The following is a 27,556-nucleotide window of genomic DNA, read 5'->3' as shown; positions in this document are numbered from 1 at the left end:
TCAAGTTTGTATCAAGCTAAATAATGCCGTAGCGTGAAATTGGTGTCTTCAGTCAAAAAGCACTCCCCAGCCTGTACTACAAGAGAAGGCAATTATGAACCCCTCCCCACACCCTCCACCCTCCAGCCCTCCCTGCTGCTGTCGATGTACTGTACTTGTGTGTGTGTGCGTGCGTGCGTGTGTGTCTGCGTGCGTCTATGTTTTTGTGTGAATAAATAAATAAATAAGCTCACCCTATAATTTGTCTCCGCTCGTCTTGGAGGCATTTGAGTTTGCGTTCACTGTGAAGCCGAGTTCCCTTATGGTGAACTTAATGCCTTTAATTGACTATTTGCGCCTGTGTGCGAGTGTGTGCGGGCGCGTGTGCGTGCTGGTGTGCGCGCAGGTTTGTGTGTGTGTGTGTGTGTGTGTGTGTGTGTGTGTGTGTGTGTGTGTGTGTGTGTGTGTGTGTGTGTGTGTGTGTGTGTGTGTGTGTGTGTGTGTGTGCCCGAAGTCGCTTGCTCACTTGTGTGTGTGTGTGCGCATGTTTTTGTGCGGCGCTCTTCGGCGGCGAGGCTGCTTGAACGAACTTTTAGCTCAGTTATTTCTGGAGCCTTCCCCAGAGTTCAGGTACTCCAGAGGAATGCTCTCCCTCTTCTCCTGCCCTCGCTTCCTGTCTCTGTCCTACTCCCTCCGCCTCGTTTTTTTCGACGCCCTTCTTCACCTCTCGCGTTCCTCGCGTCAGCCGTCGCGATCTTTAACGCGTGCACCCTTTTGCCTCTCGTTGTTGTCTTTTGTCCGGCGTGTGTCAAATTTTGGCCCTCCCCTTCGTCTTCGTCTTCTTCTTCTTCTTCCTACTGTTTTCTCTTCCCCTCGCCGCCCCGCACACAGACAGAAATACGATCCTCCTCCTCCTTCAGCCTTTTACGCTGCGTGGCTGCGGTCATAGCCAGCATCAGCATCCAGTAAATATCTGCGCTGTCATGGGTGTCGTCGGTGATGGCGTTGTGTTCATTTAAAGGTCCAGTGTGCGTAAAGATTTTTAGGGAAGCCCGGTATTTAAGGAAGCCCGCCTGAGAGTGTGTTTCGTATTTAGGGCAATGACAGGCAGGCTTCCTGAAAAAAATGTCGGTGAAAGATGGCAGCTAACCAGGAGGCTAAGGACTAGGACCCTTGCTCTATGTATATTCTTACATATGAGAACCGTTCTACAGGCAGGAAAACCAATATTAAATTTTTTGTCCTGCGGGTGCACACTTTCATGAGTGCATTTATGGGCAGTATGTTAAGCTTGTACCAATATAAAAATCATAAATCAAGCACAATTGTACACACTAGACCAGGGGTGGACAGCATTTTTGACTGGTGGGCCACAGTGGGTTCTAAGATTTGACAGAGGGGCCGGAGCAGGAGCAGATGTATGGAGTGTTTTGGTGACCCACCTTATAGGAGGAAAAAGAAACAAAAGCGCTCCACCAAAATATGTGTCTTTGAAGCCCCATGGTATTTAGCTCTTCATTGAAATGACTCTGAAATACAGCTATCTTATGACTTACTATTAATGTCATTTCTTCAAGTTCGGCGGGCTGGAATAAAAGTTTAAAGAGCTGCATATGGCCCCAGGCCGTAGTTTGCCCATGCCTGCACTAGACCTTTAACGCTTTTGTGATGGCATGACTGCATAGTGCACTGAAGGACCTTGGTTTCCATTCCCTGCCCTTTTTGTGTGGCGTGGTTAGCACTGTCACCCCACAACAAGACAGTTGCTGGTTTGAAGTCTGGGCCCGTGGCCATGTTACCATGTCACGTGCTATCCAAGGTCTGAGCGTGAGTGGCTCCACTTTCACTTTCACAGCGGCCGTCACTGTTTCTACTGCTTGCACATCTGCCGCAGCTGCGTTTGTGTCAGCTGCCATGCAGTCGAGGGTTAGCCAGCCTGCGGGCCTGAGAGTAAGAGGATTTTTCCACTCTCAGTGATGTGGCAACATGTGGCTGTGTGTCCCATTTCTGAGAAGAATAAGTCAGAGACAGAGAGAGCAATAGAGCATTGCAGAAGAATCTGTGCTTACAGAAAACATGAGAGCCTCTCAACCCTGTGGATTAAATGTCAGTAAATGTGAGCGATTACTTCAGTGGCAGTGGAAATCAGATCAGGCCTAATGCCATGCAAGTCTATGGGGTGAAAAGTCAACTTTGTGCAAGAGACATGGGGCCACTTGCAGGTTGATCGGGATCCCTCAAGACACAGCCACGTCAAATGTGGGGCTTCTAGCCCATGAGAAACCCTGAAACCCTAACCCTAATTCCAGCAGTAACCCTGACCCTAACCCTAATTCCAGCAGTAACCCTAACCCTAACCCTAATTGCAGCCTTATCACTAACCCTAATGCCATGCAAGTCTATGGGGTGAAAAGTCAACTTTGTCCTAGAGACATGGGGCCACTTGCAGGTTCATCGGGATCCCTCAAGACACAGCCACGTTAAATTTGGGGCTTCTAGAAAAAAAATCTTCCTCCTAGGTGGGGCTTGACAGAGAAAGTTTGAGAACCACTGAGTTAAATGAACTCAGAAACATTTGAAGAAGGAGTAGTTCAAGAAAGTATTTTTTATCTTTAGTGTTTGCTGGGACAAACAAAACTCATAACATCTTTACAGATACCAGGAGGTAGAATTCCCTCGAGTTCAGCTAAAATGTGGAATTATGATGATTTATGTAGACCTAGTTTTGAGTGCAAGCTTGTGATGTGAAGTGTCGGGGCCTTGTCTTGATGTACTCCTTAACTTAGCCCTCAAGAAAGAAGTTGATAGCTGCTATCAACCACATGGCATGTGGCATGTTTCAAGGTCAAGGAGTCATGTCAAGCACCAGGCCTTGATAAATGATCCGCAGACTTTTTAAAAATGATTCTGGAACACTCTTGTTTAAGATTTACATGGTGCCTTAATGAAGTGTTGAGGAAATTGATCCTTCCTGGATACAGCTTAAATGTTTATGAGGTGAGTAGGGTATTAGTTCTCGACAGACAGCTCTTCTTGATGGAGTTTGATGAACTGGACCAACATGGTCTTAACTGCTTCTCATGGCATGATTTTAAAGATCAACTGTCCAAGGGACTGAGGCCTTACTGTCTAGGAGTTTACGGGCCGTTTTAGAGAATATGACTTCATCACATTGAGCCACCCAATTGATTAAGTGCTGTCTTCGGATGTTCCGAAAAGAAGGGTGCAGGATTAAGGTCATCACACTGATTAAGAGTTGTTAGCCTGTGCTAGCCTGCAACAATGTTTGACTATTTCTAAAAAGACCAGACTTGCATTGGGCAAATATTCCCTACTCTCAATCTGCTTACCCCAGAAATAGGAAGAGGAGGCGTAGCTGCTGACCTTCACAGCCCCACATTTGGAGGAGAAGGAACTCTTAACAGGGTTGTGTCAAAGTCGTCAATCTGGGGTTGCCGACTTGCGGCAGACCGTGTTTTGTCTTCCTTCTTTTCTTCCCAAACATCTTTCCCCAAAAGGCAGCTGACTGTGTTTTACACGCTGCCTAGACAACTGACCTTCAGTGGCAGCCTGGACATGGTGCGGTATAGCTAATAACAGCAGGCACATACAGTATCTAGGGTAGAATGGGAGTATTTGTTGAGTTCACTGACTGAGAGCCTTTCATACGTGTTTGTTGACCGCCCTGGGATGTCATCATCGTTCAACCTGTTTGAGATATTGCTTCAAGGACGAGGGGAGACTTTTTCATTTGAGATTTTCATTTATGTAACAAAATGTAGAGCAAAGAAAAAAAAAAGTCTTTATTTGAGATCTGTTTTATCTGGCTCTGGCAAGCTGGACATCTGGCTTACGTGCAAGAACAGGTCCCAAAATCAGGCTAGTGAGGAGTCAGTGTTAGTTCTTGACGGGCCAAGAAAGACTGGACTGAAGGTGGAACATGCCTTTGTTAAAATAATAGCCAAACATGTGGAACTTCAATCGTGTGCAGACTGTCCTGGGAACTTGGGTACTACCTGCTCTCTGATTTGTGAACTCGTATTCCTCCGTTATGCGAACCCAGGCTGCAGCCAAGCATTGACTGCTTTGTTTTTGCTGTGTAAGGGTGTTTTGAACAGCAAAACCTCTCATTTGCTCCCTTCATCTCTCGACACGCTTGTTTCACCGACAGAAATACAAATGTTGGATCAGAGAGACCCTTTAATCTCAAGCTGTGCTGTTTGAGCAGGATCATAAACTCTTTTCGTATGTCTGTGTGTGTACACTGTGCATGATAAGAGAGGTGATATTATTTCACATCAGTTATTTCTGGGTTAATAATAATGCAATGCAATGTTGACTTTCTTCTTTCTGTATTTGCCTTTCTTTCCAAGGCCCATGTCTTTTAGTTTAAAGGTCCAGTGTGCAATATTTGGATTGATTTATGATTTTTTTTTATTGGTAAAAGATTAATAAACTGCCCATAAATACATTAACAAAAGTGTATAATCACAGTAAAACAAAAGTAATTTTGGTTTTCCTTACAACTGTTCCCATTTATAAATGTATAAAAATATACATATACCAAGGGTCTTGATCGTAGTTTGCTGCCATCTTGTGCCACCATATTTCTAAGGAAGCCTGGTGTGGACAATCCAGCTTGCCTGACAGCGTGTTTTGTAATTAACGTAACTGCTCGCGTCTTCCCATAAACCAAAGAAGAAGAAGGTGGATGAGGTGTTCAGGTTTGGTTGTGCAGGCCACAGTAGCTCACTGGCAAGCTCAGGAGGGGGGAGGGAAGGTGAAAGACGCTGCAATCTAAAATAAATCCACTTGATATCGCTGTTTCTTCTTCAAAATCTCCAGATATCAGACACTCAACCTTTAATACTGGTCATGACTTTATGGAGCGTAAAGGTTAAAAAGATGACAATGGTTCATCGAGGTGAAGCGTAAGGACAGCCCCTAGAAAAGAATAGAATGAACCAAAAGTAATTCTGCGAAGTCTATGGTCGCACAATCAGATGGCGGGATGGTGGGTTTGGACCAGAAATGTTGGAGAAGGACAGAAAAATGATAAGCAAGTCGGAGTGGAATAGAAAAGAGGAAGATAGAGGGGGTGATGAAGCTTGTCCGCCAGGCTTTGTGCGCTTGTTGTTCTCTCTCTCTGCCATCCATCTAAGCCCTCTGCTACCTCTCTCCCTTTACACAAACTCAGACAGACAAAAGCACACACACACAGACACAAACACAAACATGCGCGGGCACACGCTGACACGGTCCCATGTCCCAAACCTCAGAGTAGCCTGGTGTTTCTGGCCAATGGCTCAGAGCTTGGGATGTGTGTCTGCCTGTGTGTTTATGTATTTTAAGGCTGTTTTGTTCAGAATGCAGGCAGGCAGAAAGAGCGGTTTTAGTGCTGATAAAAGTATTTGGTTAATCAGCTTCTGTCCCCGTCCCTTGACAAGAAGTGCCTTGCTTATGTGTGTCTGCGTGGGTGTGTGTGTGCGTGACACAGGCTATTGAAGTTGGGAGGACCCCCGGGAGCTGGGCTGGGGATAGAGATTGGCATCAGCTCCCGGCCAGTCGCATCACAAAGTCGTTCCTGAGGGACGGGAAGGGCAGCCAATGAGAGTGTCCCTTCAGAGCTGTAGCGCAAGAGTGGGTTGTGGAGGGGAGATGGGGCCTAGGAAGTGGGCTGAGGCAAGGAAAAAAAAAAGAGCGGAACATGTGAGGAGAAAGGGAAAAAGATGAGCCTCTAGCACTGAACGAATAGACATACAGATACAAAAAAAAAAAGGACCTCGCCAGATGACAATTACCCCCCTGACTTCTTTTAACCAATAGCTGGTAGTCACACTAGCCCTGTGACAAAACCCCCCCCCAAAAACGACTGTATCATTGTCTGACATCATTGCTGTCTGGCATCGCATAACAGATCATTTACTGCAAAAATATCATCCGGAGGCTTGAGATAAGTTTCCCTGATACCGTGCATACAACCAAATGTTCTGTAGGTCAAAAAAGACAAAGGAAATTTCTCATGTAGGCTATTAGTTCTTCAACTGATAAACATTGATTGGACATAGAACTTAGAAAGAAAGAGAACAAAGGCAGATTTCGATTCTGATATGTTGCAGTTTGGTAAAGTGATTCTTCTAGACAGTATTATATTTGTGAATATTAATTTCTCAATTGAAGTCGAATTTGGAAAAAAAAAAATCACCAGTTAAGAGTCGATTTGCAAAAACCAATTTAGAGGTGCCAAAACAATTTGCGTTGTTGAATTTTCTTTATCAATTTAAGAATAAAAAAAGGGCCTCAAGTTATCTTTTTTGATGGTTTAATATTGTTTGACTCTTACATTTTGAAAATCGCACAATTCAGGAATGGTTTTGTTTGCTCACAATGTAATGTTTGAGTACAGAATTTCTGTAACATGATCTGCATCACCCATGTCTTGTGTGTGCAACATTGATTGGGATATAATAATGTATTGAAAATTTGGACGATCAGAGATGAAGCCCAGTCCATGAACTGGATCCTTCCAAAATGATCTAATTTTCCAGTGTATTGTGTGATGTTAAGGGGCCATAAGGAGCCATGCCAACAGTTTGTTTTTCCATTTAAGAGGAACACTTCACAGATTTATCACTTCTTGTTTTGATTGGAGCTGTTGGGAGCAGATGAGGATGTGGACCGAGTAACATGAGCAGAGTTAGGAAAAGCATGCCGTGGTGCTGGAGGAGGGGGGAGGGGGGAGGGGGCGGGGGCGCCACTTGAGAAGGCAGGATGAGAAGGAGGACCTGAGATGAGAGACAGAGGTGGCTATGTGTGAAGTGTGAAATGATTCGGTAGGGAGGGAGATAAACAGGAAACCCCATTGTGTTGGTGGCTTCAGCCGTTTCCTGTTTGTGTGCCAGTTGCACTTCCCTCCTTCCTGTTGTACCCAGGAAGTCCTCGTCGCATTCCAGCTCTGATCGGCTCCGCGTTCGTGAGAGTCGTCTCAGGGTCTCGGCAGTGTCGGTACCTGCAGGTTTTTTTTTGGTTTTCTTCCCCATTGACTAGTTTCAGGAATACGGAACAATAGAAAGACAGCTCTGTCAGATGTTTGTTGATGGATGCAAACAAAGTGAAAGGGATAACGTGCTGCTCAACGTTTGTAGGGACCATTTTCTTTCTTTCTGCGGAAGCCATTTGAGCATCAATTTTATTGATTTTATGGATTGAGTACTCAACGATTTACTTTTTCTAAAACATTATCGACGTCATACACTTCAGTCCATCGTTGCCACAATCCTATCCAAAGCTGGTGGCTGCAATATTGTGGGTGATCAGTGGAAATGTTTTTAGTGTCATCGGGCCAAAAAGTGCCTGGTTGTAAAGGTTCAAATGTTGTGCTGGTAAACATGGGCACTATAGTAGTGTTTCTCAACTGGTGGGCTGCGACCCAAAAATGTTCACCTTTTTTTTTTTTTTTTTCAAAGGGATTTTAAAATGCGTATGTTTATAGAGAAAATATTGGGCATTTATTCAGCAGGACATGATCTTTTTAATAATTTATTTACTAGGCGATGATAGTAAGTGGGCTAGCGTTTTTTGTTTTTGTGGTTAAAATTTAAAGTGCTGTGGAATAAATTTGGGTCGCGACTGGTCACGTTCAAATGAGGTCGACGCTTCAACTGAAGATGCTTCGCGTTTTTCACCATTCTGCCAATTAAACAGTTCGATTGATTTGTTCCTTCAGGTCTAGTCACCTGCAGTCAGTTTTGAAACTTTGATGCGCTCGTGCTTTTGCCAAGTCTTTTCCGCTGACTGCGATGCACAATCTGAACATGTAAGTAAATATTAATTTTGTCTTTTCATCCCTCTCCATTGTGCACAGCGGTCGAAGAAGGAGAGGCTTCGGAATGCGGCGGCAACTGGGAGGAATCGACCATCCAGACAGGTGAGCGGATGGGTCCGTGCTATGAGAAAACCGCACACCCTCACGCAAACAAACGTGCGTGTGGATCTTATTCACACTGATTCTGCGTGGTTTACAAAAGCCTACTCCAAGAGTCTGCTGAGGAGGGAGTAGTGGAGATGAAATGAGCAAAGAGTTAGGATGGTGGGGGCGTTGGTGGAAGGGAACAAAAACAAAACAGGAAGAAATGCTGATTCTGAAGACAGAAAGTAGAAATGCAAGGGGGATGGAAAGAGATGGAACTCTTGCTGTTCTCAGGAGGGAAACTGAAGAGAAAGAGAGACAACAAATGGGATACAGAGTGAGAGAGAGAGAGTGTGTGTGTGCTTTTTCATTGCTCTCTATGGTGTGGCGACATCTTGGGAGGAAGTCAGAGAGATGTTTCTTTTCAAATTTACTTATTTTCTGTTATTTATTATTTCTGTCGCTACCTTAAGCCTCTTTCTGCCTTTTTTTCTACATCCCTCTCTCTTAGTCACTTTTGCTTGTTTGACGGAAATTAGAAGTGATTATCACTCGCCTCTGTTGCCCATTTGGTCGAGGAAAAAAATTCTGTTCCTTCGATATTGTCATTTCATTCGACAGAGATTCAGACTTTTTTTTTTATTGTTTTGTTGGAAAATATCATTCCAGATAGGAAAAAAAATAGTTTTGTCATTTTTCATTGTACGCATCTAGATTATATTTACACCCTGAGCACATTTTACGTACCGAGGCTTCAATGTTCACACGCGCAGACACACACAGGGGACCAATGTCGCACAAAGCCGTTCCTGCACGCAACAAGTGCGCTTGGAGACCGGTGCCTTGCTCAAGGGCGCCTCAGCCTTGTCTTTAGGTGGACTGGCACTACTCCAGCCACCTGGGCATGCTCTGTTTTTTTCTGTATTTCGATATTCTGTATATCAGGATGGGTCTTGAGCCCCGTGACCCTTTAGTTTCCAAACCTAATCAAACCTAAAAGGTTGCAGAGGGATGTGCCCTGTCGCAACAATAAAATTGGATGTTTTTCCAGCAGCAGACTGAAAAAAACCCCAAAACCAAAAAAAAAAAAAAAAAAATGGGCCGACTGCTGCACTTTCCTCGCGTCAGCTGAAGCCCCGTCCTCGCGCCGCCGTCTGAGCCTATCGGAGGAGTTAAACGCATTCCCCCGACCAGCTCCCGGCAGAGCAAGGAGATACTGCTGAATGTGGTAAATACGCAGTTATCTCCTTGCTCTGCCTCTGCTGGCCCGTCTCCTGTTCCGCTCTGCGGGGAGAGATGGATAGGAAAGTCCGACCCCTGGGGCGTTGATGACGTACTGCCTACCCCCACCCCTCCAATTTTCAAACCTGTGCTAACTCTCCTCAAGGGGGGCCACGTCTGTGTGTGTGTGTGTGTGTGTGTGTGTGTGTGTGTGTGTCTGAGTGTGCATGTTAAGGGGGGGGGGGGCAGTAGGGGGTGCTGACTGAGGTCCTGGGTGGCTCACTAGAACTGCTGTGTGTGTCAGTTCCTGCAGGAAGTTACAGTCCCATGACACGAGCAGAAACACACACACACACACACACACACACACACACACACACACACACACATGCGCGCACGCACACACTTAAACTCTCCAACACACCTATCTCACACTGGGGTAAAAAAAGCACACACACACACTGCCATATTGCCTCGCTCAGCCCCTCTCTCGGTTTTGGATGCAACCGTCGGGTTTTTTTTTTCTTCTTCCCGCCGTCTACTTTTCTCTTTCGCTGCTCATCTGTTCCCTCGCTTTAAAAAAAAAAAAAAAAAAAAAAAACTACTTTCCCTCTGCTGCCTACTTGACGATATGATATCCGCTCATTCAATGTAGGTCAAAGGGTCGGCTTCGGGGATCTCTCGGTTAGGCAGATGGCAAAGACAAACGGCCCCGATCCCTTCGCGCCCTTGGCGACGCTTTCCATGGACAATCTAAAAACAAGAGAGAAAGCGAACAAGGAAAAGAAAGCACGGAAGCGAAATACATTCCCATCTTGCTGTTAAATCCACAACTCCCGCCTCTCCTGTACCCCTACACTGCTGCATTCTCTCTCTATCTCTCTGTCTGTCTCTCTCTGTCTCTCTCTCTCTCTCTCTGTGTCTCTCGCTTTTGCTTTTTTTTTTTTTTTCTGGAAAATCTGTGTTGAGTTTGGAAAGACCCAAGGGAGGAAGGCGGAGGGAGACTCAAAAGGGAATAACATAAAATAAAGCCAACCTATTCTTCCCGTTTTCCACATAACTTTCCCTCTTTACGCCTCCCTGGCGCTTCTCTCCTGCCCCAGAGTGGCGCTCCTGCAGACACAGGCTCCACAACACCTCGTTTCTCTCCCTCTCGCGCGACCAATTCCAAAAGTTTTGGAAGGGCGAGCAAAGCGGCACGGCGCGACGCGACGCGACCTGGGGTGCGCTCGAGGCCTCCGGCCCCACCGCTGCACGGTCGGCGCGTACAGGCCCGCGGACGACGCTCAGGCACGCGCGCTCGCTGTTTCTCTTGGACCAGCGCGTAACGGCAGAAAGGAGCCGGTGAGTCATCGTGGAAAAGGTTCGTCAGGTCCCCGAGCTGAAACTGAGACGCCGGGACGGTGCTGCGCTGTTGTTATTCGCGGCTCAGGTCCGCGCGTGCGAGCGTGCGGGGCAGAAAAAGAAAAAAAAAAAAAAGAAGCCGACCGTCGAACTCTCTTTTATCAGATGGCAGGCGGTGTCAGGAGAGCGGCTGTGTGTGAATGAGCTGGGCCGGGCCCGTTCGCTCGGCACTTAAAAGGAAGTGGTGACAGCTGATGGTCTGACCTCACACCAACCGACCAACCAACACACGAATGAACAAAGGAAAGCCCAAATTATTTCAGTAGCTGTGTGTATGTGTGAACACGACGCGGTGACAAGAATGGCGGTCAGGTGTCTTTACGTGTTACCAGTCTTTGGGACCATTTTAACAAGCAATATCATAGCAGTGAAATAAAAAAAAACACACATTTGAAAATTCCCATAGAAGCTCGAAAAATACTCAAGTGAAACACTTATCCATCCATCCATCCATCCATCCATCCATCCACTTTCATTACTCACTTCTTCCTGAGCTCAGGGTCTCGGAGGTCTGCTGGAGCCTCTCCCAGCCGTCACAGGGCGAAGGCAGGGCGACACCCTGGACAAGTCGCCAGTTCATCGCAGGGCCACATAGAGACAAACAACCATTCACACACTTACGGACAATGATGGTGTCCAATTCACCTCACATGCACGATTTTGAGAGAACCCGCGCAGACGCAGGGAGAACACGCAGACTCCACGCAGAAAGGTCCCAGGCCCGGCATCGAACCTGCAACCTTCTGGCTGTGAGGCAGCAGCTCTGACCACTGCGGCACTGTGTCGTGAAACGCTGTCATTTCAAAAATACTTGACCAGCATCAGTATTGTTCTACCCACAAACAGCACTGTCACACATCTGTTTGTTGTGTCTGTGTGCGTGTGCGTGTGTGCGTGTGTGTGTGCGTGTCATAGGTCCGAGGTTAGCTCGTTTGCTCGACCCTGGAACTGCACACACACACGCAGCAGCACGTGGTACTAAAGCACCGTGTACCGTGTATATGAACTCATTTATTCCCAAACAATCTTCGGGTTGAGGCTCGCGGCCGTTCGCTGTAATGCCTCGGCGACGGCCAGAAGTGACAAAAAACAGGACACTCGCTCGCCCCCCCGCCTGCTCTGCCCCCCCCTCCCCCCTTCTCGCACTTCCTCTCTCTTTTCCTCTTCCTCCATCCTCTTTCACCGCCACCCTCAGGAGGTCCATAATGTAGTTTTAATTTCCCCAAGGCCACCACAGGAAAACAGTTCCTGTGTGTACGTGCGCACGTGCGCGCGTGCGCCTGTGCGTGCGCATTATTTTTCGACTGTTTGTAGCAGTGCGCGGCGCATCTGTGTTTTTCCCCTCCGCATTTAAGCCCATTGTTTTGTGTGCGCGTGCGCACCAAATATTCAAATAAGCCGGCATCTGCCCACTTACTTGCCATTTTTTTTTCTTCTTCCCCCGGCCGTCATGAGGATTTTGTTTTGGACTTTGTGTACGTTGTGTTGTGCTTCCTGCCAGCTTCCATGACGTTGGCGCCTCTTTCATCATCCTGTTTCCAGACATTGGCGTTGGGTGCTGCTCTCCCTTGCCGCAACACATCTCAGGAGGCTGTGTGTGTTTGTGTGTGTTTGTGCGTGTGTGTGTGTGTGTGTGTGTGTGTGTGTGTGTGTGTGTGTGTGTGTGTGCGTGTGTGTGTGTGCGTGTGTGTGTGTGTGTGCACCAGTGCGCAAATGTGTGAATCTCTGTGTAAATGGTGCTCCGTGGCTCAGCAGGTCTCCTCCCACAGGGTTCGAGTGGCCGTGTGTTCCGAAAACACACTCGTTCCCTCTTTGCTCCCCCCCCCCCCACTTGCTTACTTTCACTCTCTTACCCTGCGCGCGTGCACGCTCACATGGACCCGCGCGACCACATGTGCCCGCAGCCGAGGGTAGAAAAAAAAAAAAAAAAGCGTGGTGGGATGCGGAAGGGGGAGGGGCCGAGGAGAGACGGCCCGCTTTATATAGCCACTTTGCGCTAGCCCAAGAGGACGCACTGGCAGGGTGAGAGAGGGTGAGGGGTTGGGGGGGGTGGTTGGAGGGTTCGATTCTCTCGAGGGACCTGCAGCGGAGGCCAGCGCTGCTGTGTCCTGCCGCACCTGTTTCTGTCTGCGTGATAGGCCAAATGTTGCCCTCTGTTGTTTCCCTACTCTTCTTGGAGAGGAAAGCGGTGATTGGATTTTTTTTTAATATGATGTCAAATTGGTTACCTTGGTTTCGATACTGGTTCCAGATTTTTTTGGGATATCTGATGTTTTGAAACCAGTTCGACTAACCACAAAAATACACTGCAGTTGCAGCACAAAACTTTCGTTTTCCATTCAAATCAGGATTTCCTCCCAATCAGGCACAAATTTTGTATTTTTTATCGACGGTCCAACCCAGGCATGGGCAAACACAACCCGGGGGCCATATGCAGTCCTTTAAGCTTTTTAATCCGTCCCGCCAAACTTGAAGAAATTATATTAATAGTATTTCGTAAGCATTTCGCTCATTGCGCGAAACGGAATTCGAGACGAATGTTGTACAACCGAGCTTTGGCTTCAGAGCGGTATTTTGCCTGATTGCAGTGTCGCAAGCGCCCTCGCGTCCCGTGTGACAACATGGCTCCGCGGTCTCAACCCCTCACCTGGTTTTCGCTGGCCGCCTCCAGACGGTGGTGCCCAGCCAGGTGACTGTGAAGCCTGCTCCAAACGTGGCCTGGGACGTGGAGCAGAATGAAAGCCTTGTGTCAAAACTGTTTGGTTTCTAAACATTCTGCTGGAAGCTACACACGCGCACGCACACACACACACACACACACACACACACACACACACTTCCCCACCTTTTTGATGCCTGTTTCAGGCTCACACAGATGTGTGTGTTTTATGCATGCTTGGCCGGCAGATATACATCTCAGCGAGCCGCCCGGTTTGTCGGGCCACACCGTGAGCCCTCGCCTGCCAAATCCACCACTTTAATAACTACCTTACCACTTCACTGTTACAGTATGTTTTATTCCGCTTCAACTATGCCTCTACCTCTGGCTGGCGCTCTCTGTCTCTCTCTCTCTCTCTCTCTCTGTCTCTCTCTCTCTCTCTCTCTCTCTCTCTCCCTCTCTCACTGCACGTCTATCACCCCGGGGCAGTTCAGGAACATTTCCCAGAGTTCATTAGTTTCCTAGTTTCTTCCCACAGGATATATAGAGATCTACAGTGGTAATGCTGACTGCGACTGTTTGATTTTTTGGGTGTTCCACTTTGTGCCTCCACCGGCTCATCCCGGCAATGGCTTTCAGCAGAGTCACAGAGCCAAATCAGAAAGCAGGCTTTCCAGTATCCAGTGCAGAATCGTCCTTTCTGATTGTTCTCTTCCTTATCCCCCCCCCCCTTTTTTTTTAAAAGAGACAACAAGGCAGAACCTCTATTGATTTAATCAGTTATGTTTAAGGCTTTTTTTTTAAAAAATTTATAGCCATCTCTGATGAAGTCGGATAGCACAGGAAAACAGAAGACTTGCAAATGGATACCTAGTGTGAACTCATACAGACCCTCACGCATTCTCTTCTGCAGGCATAATGAGCGGTGATTAGTCGGCCTCAGCCAGGCTTGTTACGCGACCGTGTAACATCATTCCGCGCCGCGGTCTCCGCTAATGCACCACTCTTTATCTAATTGCCCAGGATGCTCGTGGGCACACGCGCAAACACAGCGCCCGCACACTGCGTCTCATATGCCGCTTATACATAAAGTGCCCTTATTATTATTCTGCTGTATGTATTTATTAACTTAAGCCCTACTTAAGCTGGAAGGCAGCTGTGGCTCAGGAATCCGGGCAGCTGAATTGCTCCTGACGAGTGGTCGTCGGTGATTAAATGTCATCCATCGTGCAAAATGCTTCGGGTGGTCAGTAGACTGTGGTGAGTCCTACGGTTGATTTTAGTAAACACCCAGAACTCCGCAAAATTAAAGGCAACACATGAGATTTGCTTTTTGATGCTACTACTACTACTACTGCTAGTACTACTAATACTACAACGATGACTGTTAATTGTAATAATGATATAATATACTCTACACTGTAATCTGACCTGAAAGCTCAACATTAGCAGTTGTTGAAGCTGCAGTGTGTGAAATGTTAAATGGAGGAGAGTAATCATCTTGGACACACAACGTTCGTATTCCTGTGCGCATTTCGCAGTTGCACTCACTGCCTAATGGACGCGTACGAAATCCGGAAAGCCTTTTTATTGTTGCGGCGCCTACATGGAGCAGATTTCCCGTGCAGAAGCGGTGCAGAGCCGGTCCCCGCTTTGATTCGGAATCTTTAGGAAGCAGACTGCTGCTGATTTTCTGTCCTAGGAGGTAGTTAATTTCCTGTAATTGCATTCACTGTGCATCCCAGGTGTGATTCAGGCCCTCATTACATCGCCAGAATAAAAATCAGCAGGGCTCTATGACGGTGGAGAAAATAGATAATGAACACACGAAGGCGCGGGCTTTGCAGCGGAAATGAGGAACGTCACCGAAAGGTGAAATCTGTATCCTGTGTAACTGAATTGCACGCGTGTGATTTGGACTCGCCGTGTTCGTCTGCAGATGACGTAAGAATATAACGGGGTGTCTGGGTTTTGGGATTGGAGGGTGTGTGTGTGTGTGTGTGTGTGTGTGTGTGTGTGTGTGTGTGTGTGTGTGTGTGTGTGTGTGTGTGTGTGTGTGTGTGTGTGTGTGTGTGTGTTTGCATGTGAGAGAATGTGGAGTTATTCCTGGCGTAGGGACTGTCTGTGAGTCAGAGATAATGGTTCTCTGTAGAGTTTGTGTGTGTGTGCGCGCGCGCGCTTGTGTGTGTGTGTGTGTGTGTGTGTGTGTGTGTGTGTGTGTGCGTGCTTTCGTCCGTTCTGGTCATGAGTGTGTGTGTGTGTGTGTGCCCTGCTGTCTCTATACATATGCATATGTGCAAGGAACTGCAAGTGGATAGTTCAATAATAGATATGCCAGCTAATGATCGTTGCATATTATTCAGTCCATTCTCCAACTCAAACGTATGACTTTCCTTGTTTTTTTTTGTTTTTTTATTAAGTAAGCTTTCTACTTTTTTTTTTTTTTTTTAATGCATTTTTCATTTTTTGGTGCAACACTTATATTAAGGGCATACAAATCAGTCCATATGTGAGCAGCTGCAAACGTACTGACTAATGCCCAAGTGGAAACAGCCATAACTATGCTTAAGCACCACTTGGGTCCTTTTTCCTTTTTTTGTCATGATAAGGCAAGAAAGGGCAAATAGACAAGAAGAAATCAGTACAGATAATAGAGGGGAGGACTGAATGGTGTAAGATGGAGAGGTTGCATCTGGCTCCTCGTTTTGTTGCTATGACAGCAGGTTGTGCTGGCACGCCATGGAGTTGGCAGTGCCCTCACCTCTGGCATCATGGCACTCTGGGGAGTGAAACTGTGCATGTGTACGAATGCTTTTAGGGTGGGGAGGGGGGCGGGGGGAAGAAAAATACAGACAAAATTTGGTGTTGCCTTGGAATGAACGAAAACTTGAGGCCGATGGAAGGTTGGTGAGGATGTGAGCACTCCCATCTACCCACCTACGTTTGGTGGAAAGTGTCAGGGAAAGGAGATGATGTGATGTGGAAGCTGTCTGGGGGATTCCAGCAGAAATCGTAATGAAGGTGACGGCGGTCGGGGAGTTCACAGAAAAAAAATCGTAATGACAAAAATTAAATTTTCGTGAAAGATCAGAATCATTTTCAAGGTTTGAAACCATTTGTATTCATTGAGCCATTACATCATAATGTTGTTGATTATTTGTATAATTAACTCAAAGGCAATCGTTATTTGGGTAGCTTTTCATAAGGGATAGCAGGAACCCAGTCTTTGTGGTCACATAGCTTTGACATGAAATTTGACAGCAAGGAAGAAATTTTCATCAGCTGGAAAAAAAACCCAACAAAAACAAAACGGCAACAAAACTACAAATAATCAAAAACAAAACACAGTCATACAAAAGGCTTTTGTATGTATATAAAAAAAAATCATTTAGTTTAGTTTAGTTCAATTAAAAACTACACATACAAGTTTGGAAGTGCTTAAAAACTACTCAAAAAATAATGTAACCTGTAACCTAATCATGTCAATTAAAATAAGTGAATATTGATTAATTAAATTAATATTTGATTCTGTTATTTCAGATTGCCCCACCAGACAGGCCAGGTTACCATTTGCCAATGCGATGTGGCCCTGCCATTATCTGTTAACGCACACGCGGGTTCCCTCATTTCCTCTGTACCTGTTATAGCCGGCCGCAATTACCCCCATGTATGCGCGCATATGTGTGCGCATGTGTGCGACATACGTGCTCATGTTCATGTGTTGTGCCAGCCGAGGGGCCGCTCTCTCTCCCTGGCCAGACGGCGCCTTCACCACTGGACAGATGGCCAGCACCCTCCCTTCTCCTCCACATCCCTTCCCTTCATCTTCCCCTTATTCCATTCTTCCATCACTGTCTTCCTCTCCTGCGGGCCCTCCTGCGGACACCCCAGCCACCGCTCCCCTCGTCGCCCACCTCCCAGCAACCCCTCCTCACCCCCACCAACACCTACGCCGCAGTAAATCAGGACCGGATTAAAAAAGGCGTCTGCCTCGCTAACTCTGCCCGCGTCCGCGTCACGTGCGTTCACGTAGCGTCGCCGGCGTTCGCCTCTCTCGCGGGAGTGGAACTGAAACGCTCGCGATGAAAAACCATCGGCTCATAATGTGATAATAAGGTGTTAAAAATTGAGACACGATGGAGCTGCAAGGATTGGGCCATTGTGGTCTTTCCCTGCTCACACTTGGCTTTTTGTACCCTGAAGACATATTGACAGGTTTGCATGAATATGCTGGATCCCTCCACACATTAGATTACATGCAGCGCTGCCAGGATCTCCCTACCGCTTGGTAGAAAGCAACCCAGAGGCCATGGAGAAGGCTCAATATACAGAAGTGTGTTTTCGTTTGTGTGGGAATACTTATCATGATTTCTTTTTGTTTAGATGTTCCAGCGTCCGACAGAGAGCCCAAGGACGGTCGGGGGCCTGTTGCTGAAGACGGAGAACCGGAAGAGCACGACGACCGCGATGACCGGGATCACGAGGACGACCTGGACGACGACCCCATCTTTACATGTGATAACTGCCAGCAAGACTTTGACTGCCTCGCCGAGCTCACCGACCACAGAACGAACCACTGCCCAGCTGGTAAGAAGAATAGAACCTTTTAATTGACCCTTTTTTTTTTACTGTATGTTGACGTCCTTTTATCGTGAAGTTCTACATACCTGCGCAGTGAGCAGAATCTGAGAATTCACACAGTGACGCATTTACGTCCCTGCGGTGTGATGATGTGTTCATCGTTTCTTTCCTCTGTTTCTATTTTCAATTTTTTTGTTTGCCTACCCAACGGCAATTCCTTTGGTTGCTAACACAACCTCTCAGAATTCAATTAGTGCTTATTTTCATATTTAAGCGGTTCACATGGCGATAGCCATTCAAAATAATATTGCATCTACACATCCTTTAATTCAGTGTTTCTCAAAGTGGGTGGGTTAGGGTTAGGGTTAGGGAGACGGGGCGCCCGGGGGAACTGATGTTTTCATGGCGGAACTCTTTCCACGGCGGAACACTTAATAAAAAGTGTTCAGTAGGTTGTAGCTAAGAAAAACACATGAAAAATTTTGGGTGTGACAGAGAAAGTTTGAGAAGCACTGCCCTAATGCCATGCAAGTCTATGGGGTCAAAAGTCAACTTTGTCCTAGAGACATGGGACCACTTGCAGGTTCATCGGGATCCCTCAAGACACAGCCACGTCAAATTTGGGGCCTCTGAAAAATTGTCTTCCTCCAAGGTGTGGGGCGTGACAGAGAACGTTTGAGAACCACTGCTTTAATTCAAGGGTTTAAAAAAATGTGCAAATCTAATTTCTATTTTACGTGAAAATATTCCATGGGTCAGATCCTACGGGCTCACACCGAAAGTACAGATGAGACCGTGTAGTCGCGTCATGCAGGAACAGTATTGGTAATGGGTTCCTGGGTGACATAGGCCCTCTCCAGCTTCTAAATACCTACAGCTATTGAATTTAGTAGTCTCACAGGGGCAGAGTTGTGCATGCTCATGATCAAGCTCGTGCCTCCACACACACACACACACACACACGCATGCATGCACATGCACTTACACACACGCACGCGCGCATGCACGCACACACACACACACACACACACACACACACACACACACACACACACACGCACACACAAAAGCTGTTATTAGTACTAGTGTAATTAATGGAGGGGCTGAAAGGAACGCGGCAGGGGCATCTGGTTCCTACAGATTAATCCAAACGCTCGCTTAACAAGCTAACACACAGTCGCGCACACACTTTGGCGTTTCTTGCTACTGTGAGGTGTTTCTAAGTGTGCCAGCGTATGTCGATATTTTATTCTTTATGGAGCAGAAAAAAAATAGAAGAGGAGAAGGAGGCTGGGGCTCTTTTTTAAGCTCTTAAAAAAAGAATCCTAGCCTTACCTCCCAACCCACTCGCCACAATCGGTCTTCAGACTCACTTTGGAGCAATAATACAAGAGGGCCATATGGCTTTTTTGCTTGTGCAGGGGATGCTAATAAAAAAATACTAGGGCTGCAACTAACGATTATTTTTGTTGTCGGCTAATCTATTGATTATTTTTTTTTAGATTAATCGATTAGTCACAATTATCTTCTTTATTTTCACCACCTATTTTGGACTTCTGTTTAACCTAACTTGCCTAAATCTTCACACCTGTGTTACGCTGTTGTACTCTGACAGCATCTGTTTTCAAACAAATATATCAAAATAATAACACAAAAAAGCATTCATCTGTAACATAGTTGTTATATTTTTCAACGTAAAATATCATAGGTATGTTAATTCACAATTTAAGGGTCATATGTAATGTTAATCACAGTTAAATAGCTTAAACAGATTTCTTCAGACTTAAATATCAAATTAATATGCCCTAAATAACACAGTTGATAAGTGAGAAGTGAAAGTGTTACAATTCAGTATAGACACTAGTGTTGTCAGGGGCTGTAATTCACTAATTACTGCTGTAAAATACGTAAATAAGTAAACTATTGTTTGCTAAGCTAGCTTGTTGCATGATTTTCCAACGTGCGAAAAGCCCAGACGATGGAAACCAATTTCATCATCAGCGTACATCTTAATGTCAGAAAACCTTAACGGCGCAATCAACAGGAGTTGCTCGGAACACATGTTAATCGTTTCACACAAACAGAAAGGACACCAACGTGCAACACCTGTGATATTGGAGTAGAAAGCCTCAGACACGCTCCACTGTAATATAGTCACGCTAGCTACACTCAGTAGTAAATGCTTGTGAGTCCAAGAGGTGCTTCTAGGTCAAAGTCAGGCTGGTTCTAAAAAAAAAGAAAAGGCTTCACACAGATACAGCAATATGTGAGTGCACACACACACACACACACACACACACACACACACACACACACACACACACACACACACACATGCACAGGCAGATGACACACATGCGGCAGAATCACAACACCACGAGCATGAGGCTGCTGTCAAAGCACGGGATGTGGCCTGTGATTTCAGCGCAGGAGTCGGGGGAGAGCTACATGTTGCTGAGTGAGAAAGCAGAGGGATGGAGGCAGCACAGAAGAAAGAAATGAAATGAAATGATAAAACATGTTTTTCCCCGGAGAGAGAGTGCGGCTGAGATTGCAGAGTAATCCCACAGCTCGGCAGGATGTGTGTGCGCGCGATTGCAAAACGGGTTTGTGTACATTCATCTGTGCGTTGTGTGTGTGTGTGTGTGTGTGTGTGTGTGTGTGTGTGTGTGTGTGTGTGTGTGTGTGTGTGTGTGTGTGTGTGTGTGAGACCGTTGTGCGCGTTAGCTCGCTTGTCTATATGTCCTGCGCGCCGTGCACATAGGGGAGAGTGTGCAGTACGTGAAGTTAGTGGTGGGACCGGAGCTCCCTGGCTATTATTGAGTGGAGGGTTAAATTAAAACACATGGACTAAAGAATCCTTTTAAGTTCTCTGGTTGGGACCCCTGGGATTTTATGTGAGGGCTTGGGACACATGCGCACACACGCACACGCACACACACGCACACGCACACACACGCACATGCAAGCCACTGGGGATAAAGAAGCCACACTGGATCTGCATGTGAGATTGAATGTGTTTGTGCATTTTGTAGTTTGATGATGCATGCGTTAGTCCCTGAGCAGGAAGCAAACAAGAGAGACATCGGCCATCTTGGTTTGGGCACGGAAGCCATCTTGCCAGGATTGGCTCGTCACAATGGTTAACACAGTCCATGTCGTCCAATGCAAATGGAACCAAAACCATGACACACAAAACCGGTCCTGCAACAGGCTAACTGATCCAACCACCATCAGCCTCAGATTATTACTACGATGGTAGCTGTGAATCAAAAGTGCGTCTCCGTTGATGCCGCCTGCACCCATGCAGCCTTCAGCAGGCAACAACAGTCGTCATCTGAAGGACATTTGCAGCCTCAAGGCTTTTTGGAAAAACACAAATGAAAACACAGTTTGTGTTTCACGGATGGCTGACTTTAGAGAAACGGGCTAATTCGCAAATTCAAGGTTAAATGACATGTTGTCCTTTTAAACATATTCCACATTAAACTCTTGATGGCCCAAATCTAGAAAAAAGCTCGAGTTGCGCTGGGGCAATATTTAAACCCAGCGTTCGTATTTTGGATGTGAAACTGCTCCAGTGTGTCACACTAAACGGCACCGGGCTGAAGTAAGTTGTGTGCGACGGCAGCAGTTGACGTTGCACAGCATTTAGCGCTGAGTGACGTGACATCGTCAGGCAGTAGAGCCGTCGTCGCTGCGATTATTTGTCTAGCTTGTTATGTACGGGTCGTGCCAGACTCGAATCATCGCCGAATGTTCGCCGAGACGCACAAGTGCGTGCTGGGTGTGTGTCTTAAACGGAGTTGTTCCAGCTACCGTGGTCTGTCAAACTCAGCCGTGAAGATAAACCGTGCGCCCTTTCCCAGCTGGTGGAGCAAGCGCTCTGATTGTTTCCTTTACCAGTGAAGTAAAAAGACGCAGTCCATCACAGAAACAAATCATTTTTGCTGCGAGAGATGTTCGGTTTCACTCAGAAACTGCGTTTCCATTACCTAAAACCTAAATATTGCGATAAAACACTGGTAATGGAAACACCCTAAACTCTGAAAAACATCTCAAATATCGCCGAAAGGTTTTTGCGCTCTCCTGATGTGGCTCTTCGGGCGTATCGATATTGAGGTATCTCGCAAACGTGTCATGGAAACACTTTTGCGCATTTACACGTCAGCGGACGGTGATGTACGGCGGGGGGGGGGGGGGGTGTCACGTGACCAGTTCACGTCAAGTGAAAATAGCGCGTTCTAATCAAAGAGAAAAATATAACAACCATTCTTGACAGCAAACGAGATTCGACGAGAATTCCGGCTCACCTGCTTCGCACCATTCAATGGCAACGGCTGCAAATCGCGATTGTACTTTCTCGAAATTCTAGAAATATCGCCTTCATTTTGCGAAAAAACTGTCACGGAAACACGGCTGCAGTTGTCACTGTAATACGTCTTAATATTTCACCCTTTGGCGCCAATTACGTAAAGTTTCTTGTGGAGAGATCCACAGTCCGGGATCGGTGATTACGCCGCTGTCTGATGAAGCCCCGTCGGTCCCCGCAGAGGGTTTTACTGCAACGTTGGTTAGCATTGTATCCTCCGCAGAAGGAGCCGTGGAGCCAGTAATGCTAACTATACTGTTGTATCAAATAGGTCCCGGGTTAGCCGCTAGCTTTGGCTATAACATTGAATGGGTCCCAGGTGCGACAGCGAAACACAGAGTAATTCAGTAGCACTCCACCAGAAGGCCTATAAAGAGGCACCATTAATTTGAGTGGAAATTGGGCAAACACACACTCGCACGTATGCACACACACACACACACACTGATTCCTCTGCTCTACGACAGTGAACCACTCAAACGCACACTTGCCCCACACATCGATGTAGTGCCACGTTCGTTTGTGTGTGTGTGTGTGTGCGCGTGCGTGCGTGCGTGTGTGTGTACTTACAGATAGTACTTCCTCTCAGTAACGCCAGGCTGTTATTTTGCTGTTGTGATTAGTTAATTTGCTTAAATATTGAACAGGGAAGCTCCTGCGAGGGACGTTTTTTTTTTTTTTTGTCGTAAATGAGATTGTACAAGAAAAGGAGGCTGGAGCCGTGCCATTGTTTTTTGTTTTCCAAATATCAAAAACGGCAATATTTGGACCAAACGCTGAAAAAGTGCTCGGGTCGTCTGCGGTTCCGACGCGGCCGTTCGCCGTGTGACGAGAGTCCACTCGTCTCGTCGCGGGGTGTTTTTTTTCCGCCCGCGTGTCCTGTGGGTGTGCGCTACGTGTGAGAGAGAGTGTCAGTGAGGAGGATGAGTGTCGATGGGTCTCAGTAGGAGTCAACACATGCAGCAGAGCCCCCCCCCCCCGGGGAGAGGAGGAGTGAAAAAAAAACAAAAAAACAACAAAAATACAGAAACTCCTACAGATCAGATGACGGACATTCCCCGGTCCCGCTCCGACACGCGGACACACAAAGACGCACTTTAACAGCCGCGGAGGTTCACACCCCAAGAAGGAAACCCGGAAAGCCCATCTTTCTTGCCGACATTGTTCCAGGGTTGGGTCAAAGCGACGTCTCTGAGGCCTTGTATCTGCTGACACGGCATCTTTTCAGAGTGGCCACGGTGGCCCCGTGTTTCAGAGGCTTTGCCCGTTTGACTTTTGTTTTGGACATATTTGCCCCCCCAGCCCAAACAAAAAAACCCCAAAAAAACACACACATGCGCACCATCTCAGACGAAAGATGACAAAATCCTACACAGGCTTGCGTGGGGAGTCGCGAGGGCGAGGGATGGTTCAAGAAGAACCACTCGTGGGGGAAAGAGAAGCGATGAGGAGGTGAACCAGGGAGCTGCCAGTCAAGAATACACACACAAAAACCTGGCGCTGCCAGTGACAAATGGCGAGTCATTAACCCAGCTAGGCTTTTCTTAGATGGTTGAGACGGTGCGGGTTGGAAAACTGCGTGCAGGGAGAGAGAGCGAGAGAGAGAGAGAGAGAGAGAGCCGGGCGCTGCGATGTGTTCTTCTGCGAAGGTATTTGTGGGGTCTTTAATTGAGCATGTACAGCTGCACTCTCGTCTTATTCTCTCTCTCTCTCTCTCTCTCTCTCTCTCTCTCTCTCTCTCTCTCTCTCTCTCCTCCCTCGGCGGGGGAGGGGAGAAATTACCGGGGAGTCTCGTCGTGCTGGGTGGGTGGGGAGGTGGTGGGAGGGTGGTGGCAGAAGGAAATGATGGAGGGAGAAGGAGACAGGTGGCGGCTGGGGTGGGGGGTAACAGGGGAGGCAGGTGAGGAGGAGGGAGGAGGGAGGAGGGAGGAGGAAGGAGGAGGAGGTGGAGAATGGAGAGGAGGAGGAGGATGAGAAGGTGGTGGAGGAGGAGGTGGTAGATGAGGAGGAGGAGGAGAAGGAGAAGGAAGATGAAGATGGGGAGGATGAAGAGGAGGAGGAGAAGAAGTAAGAGGAGGAGGAGAAGAAGTAAGAGGAGGAAGAGGATGTGGAAGAGGAGGAGGAGGAGGGGGAGAAAGAGGAGGAGGGAGATGAGAGCGTCTGTCGGGGCTTGGGGGAGGGGTGGGGGGCCGGGGGGACCCTTGGGTGACTGGTTTGGCCGTGTCCCCCGGGGTGAGGGAGCGGAGGTGGGGTGGGGGGGCCTCCTCCTCCACCTCCTGGCTGCTTGGCTCCCGCCGTCTGTCACAACCTGCCGCCGCCGCCGTCACGTGCGCGGAAACACATGCAGTGCAGGGAGGAGGCAGGCGGCAGCGGCAGCAGCAGCGGCGGCAGCGGCAGCAGCGGCGGCAGCGCACACCTCGCCGCGTGCGTCTGTCGTCGGGGCAGCAGCTGAGGCTCCTGCGAGGCCCAGAGCTCTTATTAAAGCCACAGATCACTTTCTGCTGGAGCCTGAGAGGAGGAGGGGGGGTTGGGAGGTGGGGGCTGGGGGGCGGTGATGGAGGGACGGGGAGGGAGAGAGGGGGGGGGGGTGAAATCTGAAACAAAATTACAGGCACCCTCCTGCACTCTGGCTTGCCGTTAACTCCCCGTCTCTTGTGTGTGTGTGTGTGTGTGTGTGTGTGTGTGTGTGTGCGTGCGTGCGTGCGTGCATGTATCCAGTTCAGTAGCTGATGTTGATTGACAAAATAAATATCATGCACTTTTTTTTTTCCTAATGTCCGCTCGCCCATGCGCACACACACACAAACACACACACACAACACACAGTCCCGTTTATACCTTGTCCAGTGGCACACACACACACACACACACACACACATACACACACACAATCTATTGCCCACGGCCTACGTCCCTCTTTCCTTCTTTTGCCCTCACGGGTCCCTCCTTTCTCCTCCTTCTCTCCCTACTGGAGGGGAGCTGAGGGGGAGGCGAGGGTGGGGGGTGGGGGTGGGGGGGTTGGGGTCGGCCTGAAGATTCCAGCGCTAAGCCCCCCTTGGCGTACGCGCAAGTGCAGAGACGCACAGGCAGACACAGCTGGCTGCCGCTCAGGTTTTTCCAGGGAGGGAGAGAGAGAGAGAAAGCGGGCGAGCGAGCGGGAGCCCCAGCGCCGGAGGAGGGAGGAGGTTGGGGAGGGGGGGGGGGGGAGTCGACGGGGAGAGCGAGAGGGAGAGAGCGCACGCTGGGAGGGAGGGAGGGGACGGAGAGGGGTTGTTGTGAAGTCATTTTTCATCACAGGGTTCATTTTTCACCAGCAGAGTTTCTCCCACTCTGTACATCGCTCTATTTCTCTTTATCTGTCGTCTCCTCCTTCCGTTCCCCTCCCTTGATCCCTCTTTGTATCTCTTTATCTCCCCCCTTTTTACCCCCCTGCACCCCGCACCTCCACCTTACACACACATACACTCTCTCTCTCTCTCTCTCTCTCTCTCTCTCTCTCTCTCTCCTTCTTCTCTTGTTTAAACTCCCTTCCTCACATCTCTCCCCGTCTCTCTCTCCCTCTCTCTCTCTCTCTCTCTCTCTCTCAGCCTAGTTTCTCCTTTATGAAATATGGATGGGAGCAGTTTTGGGCGCACTGAGAGGTTTGCAGTCGGAGGGAGGGAGGGAGGGATGGAACTTGGGAACTGATGAGGGGAAAAGGGAGAGGGGGAGGCGGAAAGGGAGTGAGGGAGGGAGGGAGGGAGCTTCGTGTCTCAGCAGACGCGCCTTGTGCATGCACCTAAACACCTCGCTGAGCAATCTGTCAACATGTCAGCAACACATGTTTGGTTAAAAAAAAAAAAAAGAAAAAAAAGTGAGAGAGCGGGCGAGGGAGCAGTTGGGAGGGGAGAGAAGATGGTGGAGAGAGAGAGAGAGAGAGAGAAAATCAGTGCTCCTCCAGTGGGAGTAATGGCTCCCACCAGGACTCTGGAAATGCTTTGAATTCAGCAGATTTCTATTGCGGGGTCCTCCCCCGGGGGCGTCTTTTTTACAATGCCTGCATCTCAGAAATTTGAGCCCGAGGACCCCTGGGGGCGTCCTTTCATAATGCCTGAAAATGTAGGGTTATATTGTGTGCTCTTCCCCATGGGGCTTTTATTAATACCTGTATTCACTGCCACTGGAAATTACACAGGCGGCGCTGCGGGGGCACATGCGCGCTCCAGGAAGGGAGAAAAACTCTGCGGGGACATTTCTCTCTCTCTCTCTCTCTCTCTCTCTCTCCTTCTCTTTTCCCTCCCCCCCATGCACCCGTACCCCCTTTTTTTTCCCCTCCCACTTTGAATCTCTTTCCTCCTTTTTTTTCAACTTAACGCAAGAGCAAAAAGAGAAAGAGACGGAAAAGATTTTGCCAAAGGCGCGCACGTTTCTTGTGTGTATGTGTGTGTATGTGTGTGTGTTGGCACCACCCTCTTGTACTCAGCCCTACTTTGCTTAGAGGAAAAGAAAGGCACGATTAAAAATGTAACTTCACTCTTTTTTTTTCTCCTTCCCAGCCCCCCCCTGCTTCTCTGTCCTTGTGTTTCTGCGTGTGGATCTTGTAAAGAGTAAATATTTGTATGTGCGTCTCTCTCCCTCTCTCTCTCTCTCTCTCTCTCTCTCTCTCTCTCTCTCTCTCGCTCGTTCGCTCGCTCGCTCTCTCTCTCTCTCTCCCTCTCTCTCTCTCTCTCCCTCTCTCAGTGTATAAATGTGTTTGCGTGCAGACTGCAAAGAACCCCCCCCCAAAAAAAACAAACCCACATCTACGGTCCGGTCCAGCCTATTGTTTGATTTTACAGGCTGTGCTTTGGAAATTGTCGGGGACCACGGGCGCAGTCTCCTAACGTTCATTAGAATTCCTCAGCCAAAGGGTAGGCAGCATCTCACCGCATAGCACACTGTTTGTGTTTATTGATCAAATATTTACACAGTCAGATTAAATAAATTTACATTTACATATCTCTGAATAAATAACAAGTGTTTCTGATCTTCCCCGGCTACTGAGCATATTCAGATTTTACATCGAGACCTCGTCGGCTCCTCTCGCCACGAGGAATTGACTCATACCGGACGTAGACATCTAATTAGCTCTTCTCGTGTTTATTGTGTGCGTTTCTTTTTTTTTTCTTTCTTTTTTTTTTACACTACTTTTCCAGTGCGCCCTTGTGAGTGGCATTGCTTTGTTTTGATGCATTACTGATATGAACAGTTTCCAATTTAGCCCATACATTCATTTATCCAGTCCAGTGTGGAAACCATGCGCTTCAGAAGACGACGCACTCTGTGACGCGCCTGCTGTTCTGAAGAGTGTCTTCACAGCGTTGCTTGACGTCTTGTGAAAATGATAACTGGAAAGATTGTGGTTTGATTATTTTGTAAGCAACTGCTTGAAGTCTGTTTAACCTAGAAATGA

The 27,556-nt window shown here is 47.7% G+C and overlaps 1 protein-coding gene across 2 annotated transcripts in view; it reads left to right on the top strand.

Moving 5' to 3' along the window:
* Positions 1-27,556, top strand: part of znf423 (zinc finger protein 423) — a 134,867-nt gene that overhangs the window by 12,554 nt on the left and 94,757 nt on the right. For both annotated transcript variants that reach the window (XM_076042661.1, XM_076042660.1), the window contains exons 2-3: positions 7,844-7,906; positions 17,556-17,759. In XM_076042661.1, the coding sequence (XP_075898776.1) occupies positions 7,844-7,906; positions 17,556-17,759 (267 nt within the window). The remainder of the gene's footprint in view (positions 1-7,843; positions 7,907-17,555; positions 17,760-27,556) is intronic.

Source organism: Nelusetta ayraudi, unplaced genomic scaffold, assembly GCF_046127955.1.
Source record: "Nelusetta ayraudi isolate G7.1 ecotype Tasmania unplaced genomic scaffold, CSIRO-AGI_Nayr_v1 ptg000071l, whole genome shotgun sequence".
In the NCBI taxonomy this organism is placed as follows: Eukaryota; Metazoa; Chordata; class Actinopteri; order Tetraodontiformes; family Monacanthidae; genus Nelusetta; species Nelusetta ayraudi.
Note: the sequence above shows the minus strand (reverse complement) of the source record. Positions and strands in the feature narration are given on the sequence as shown.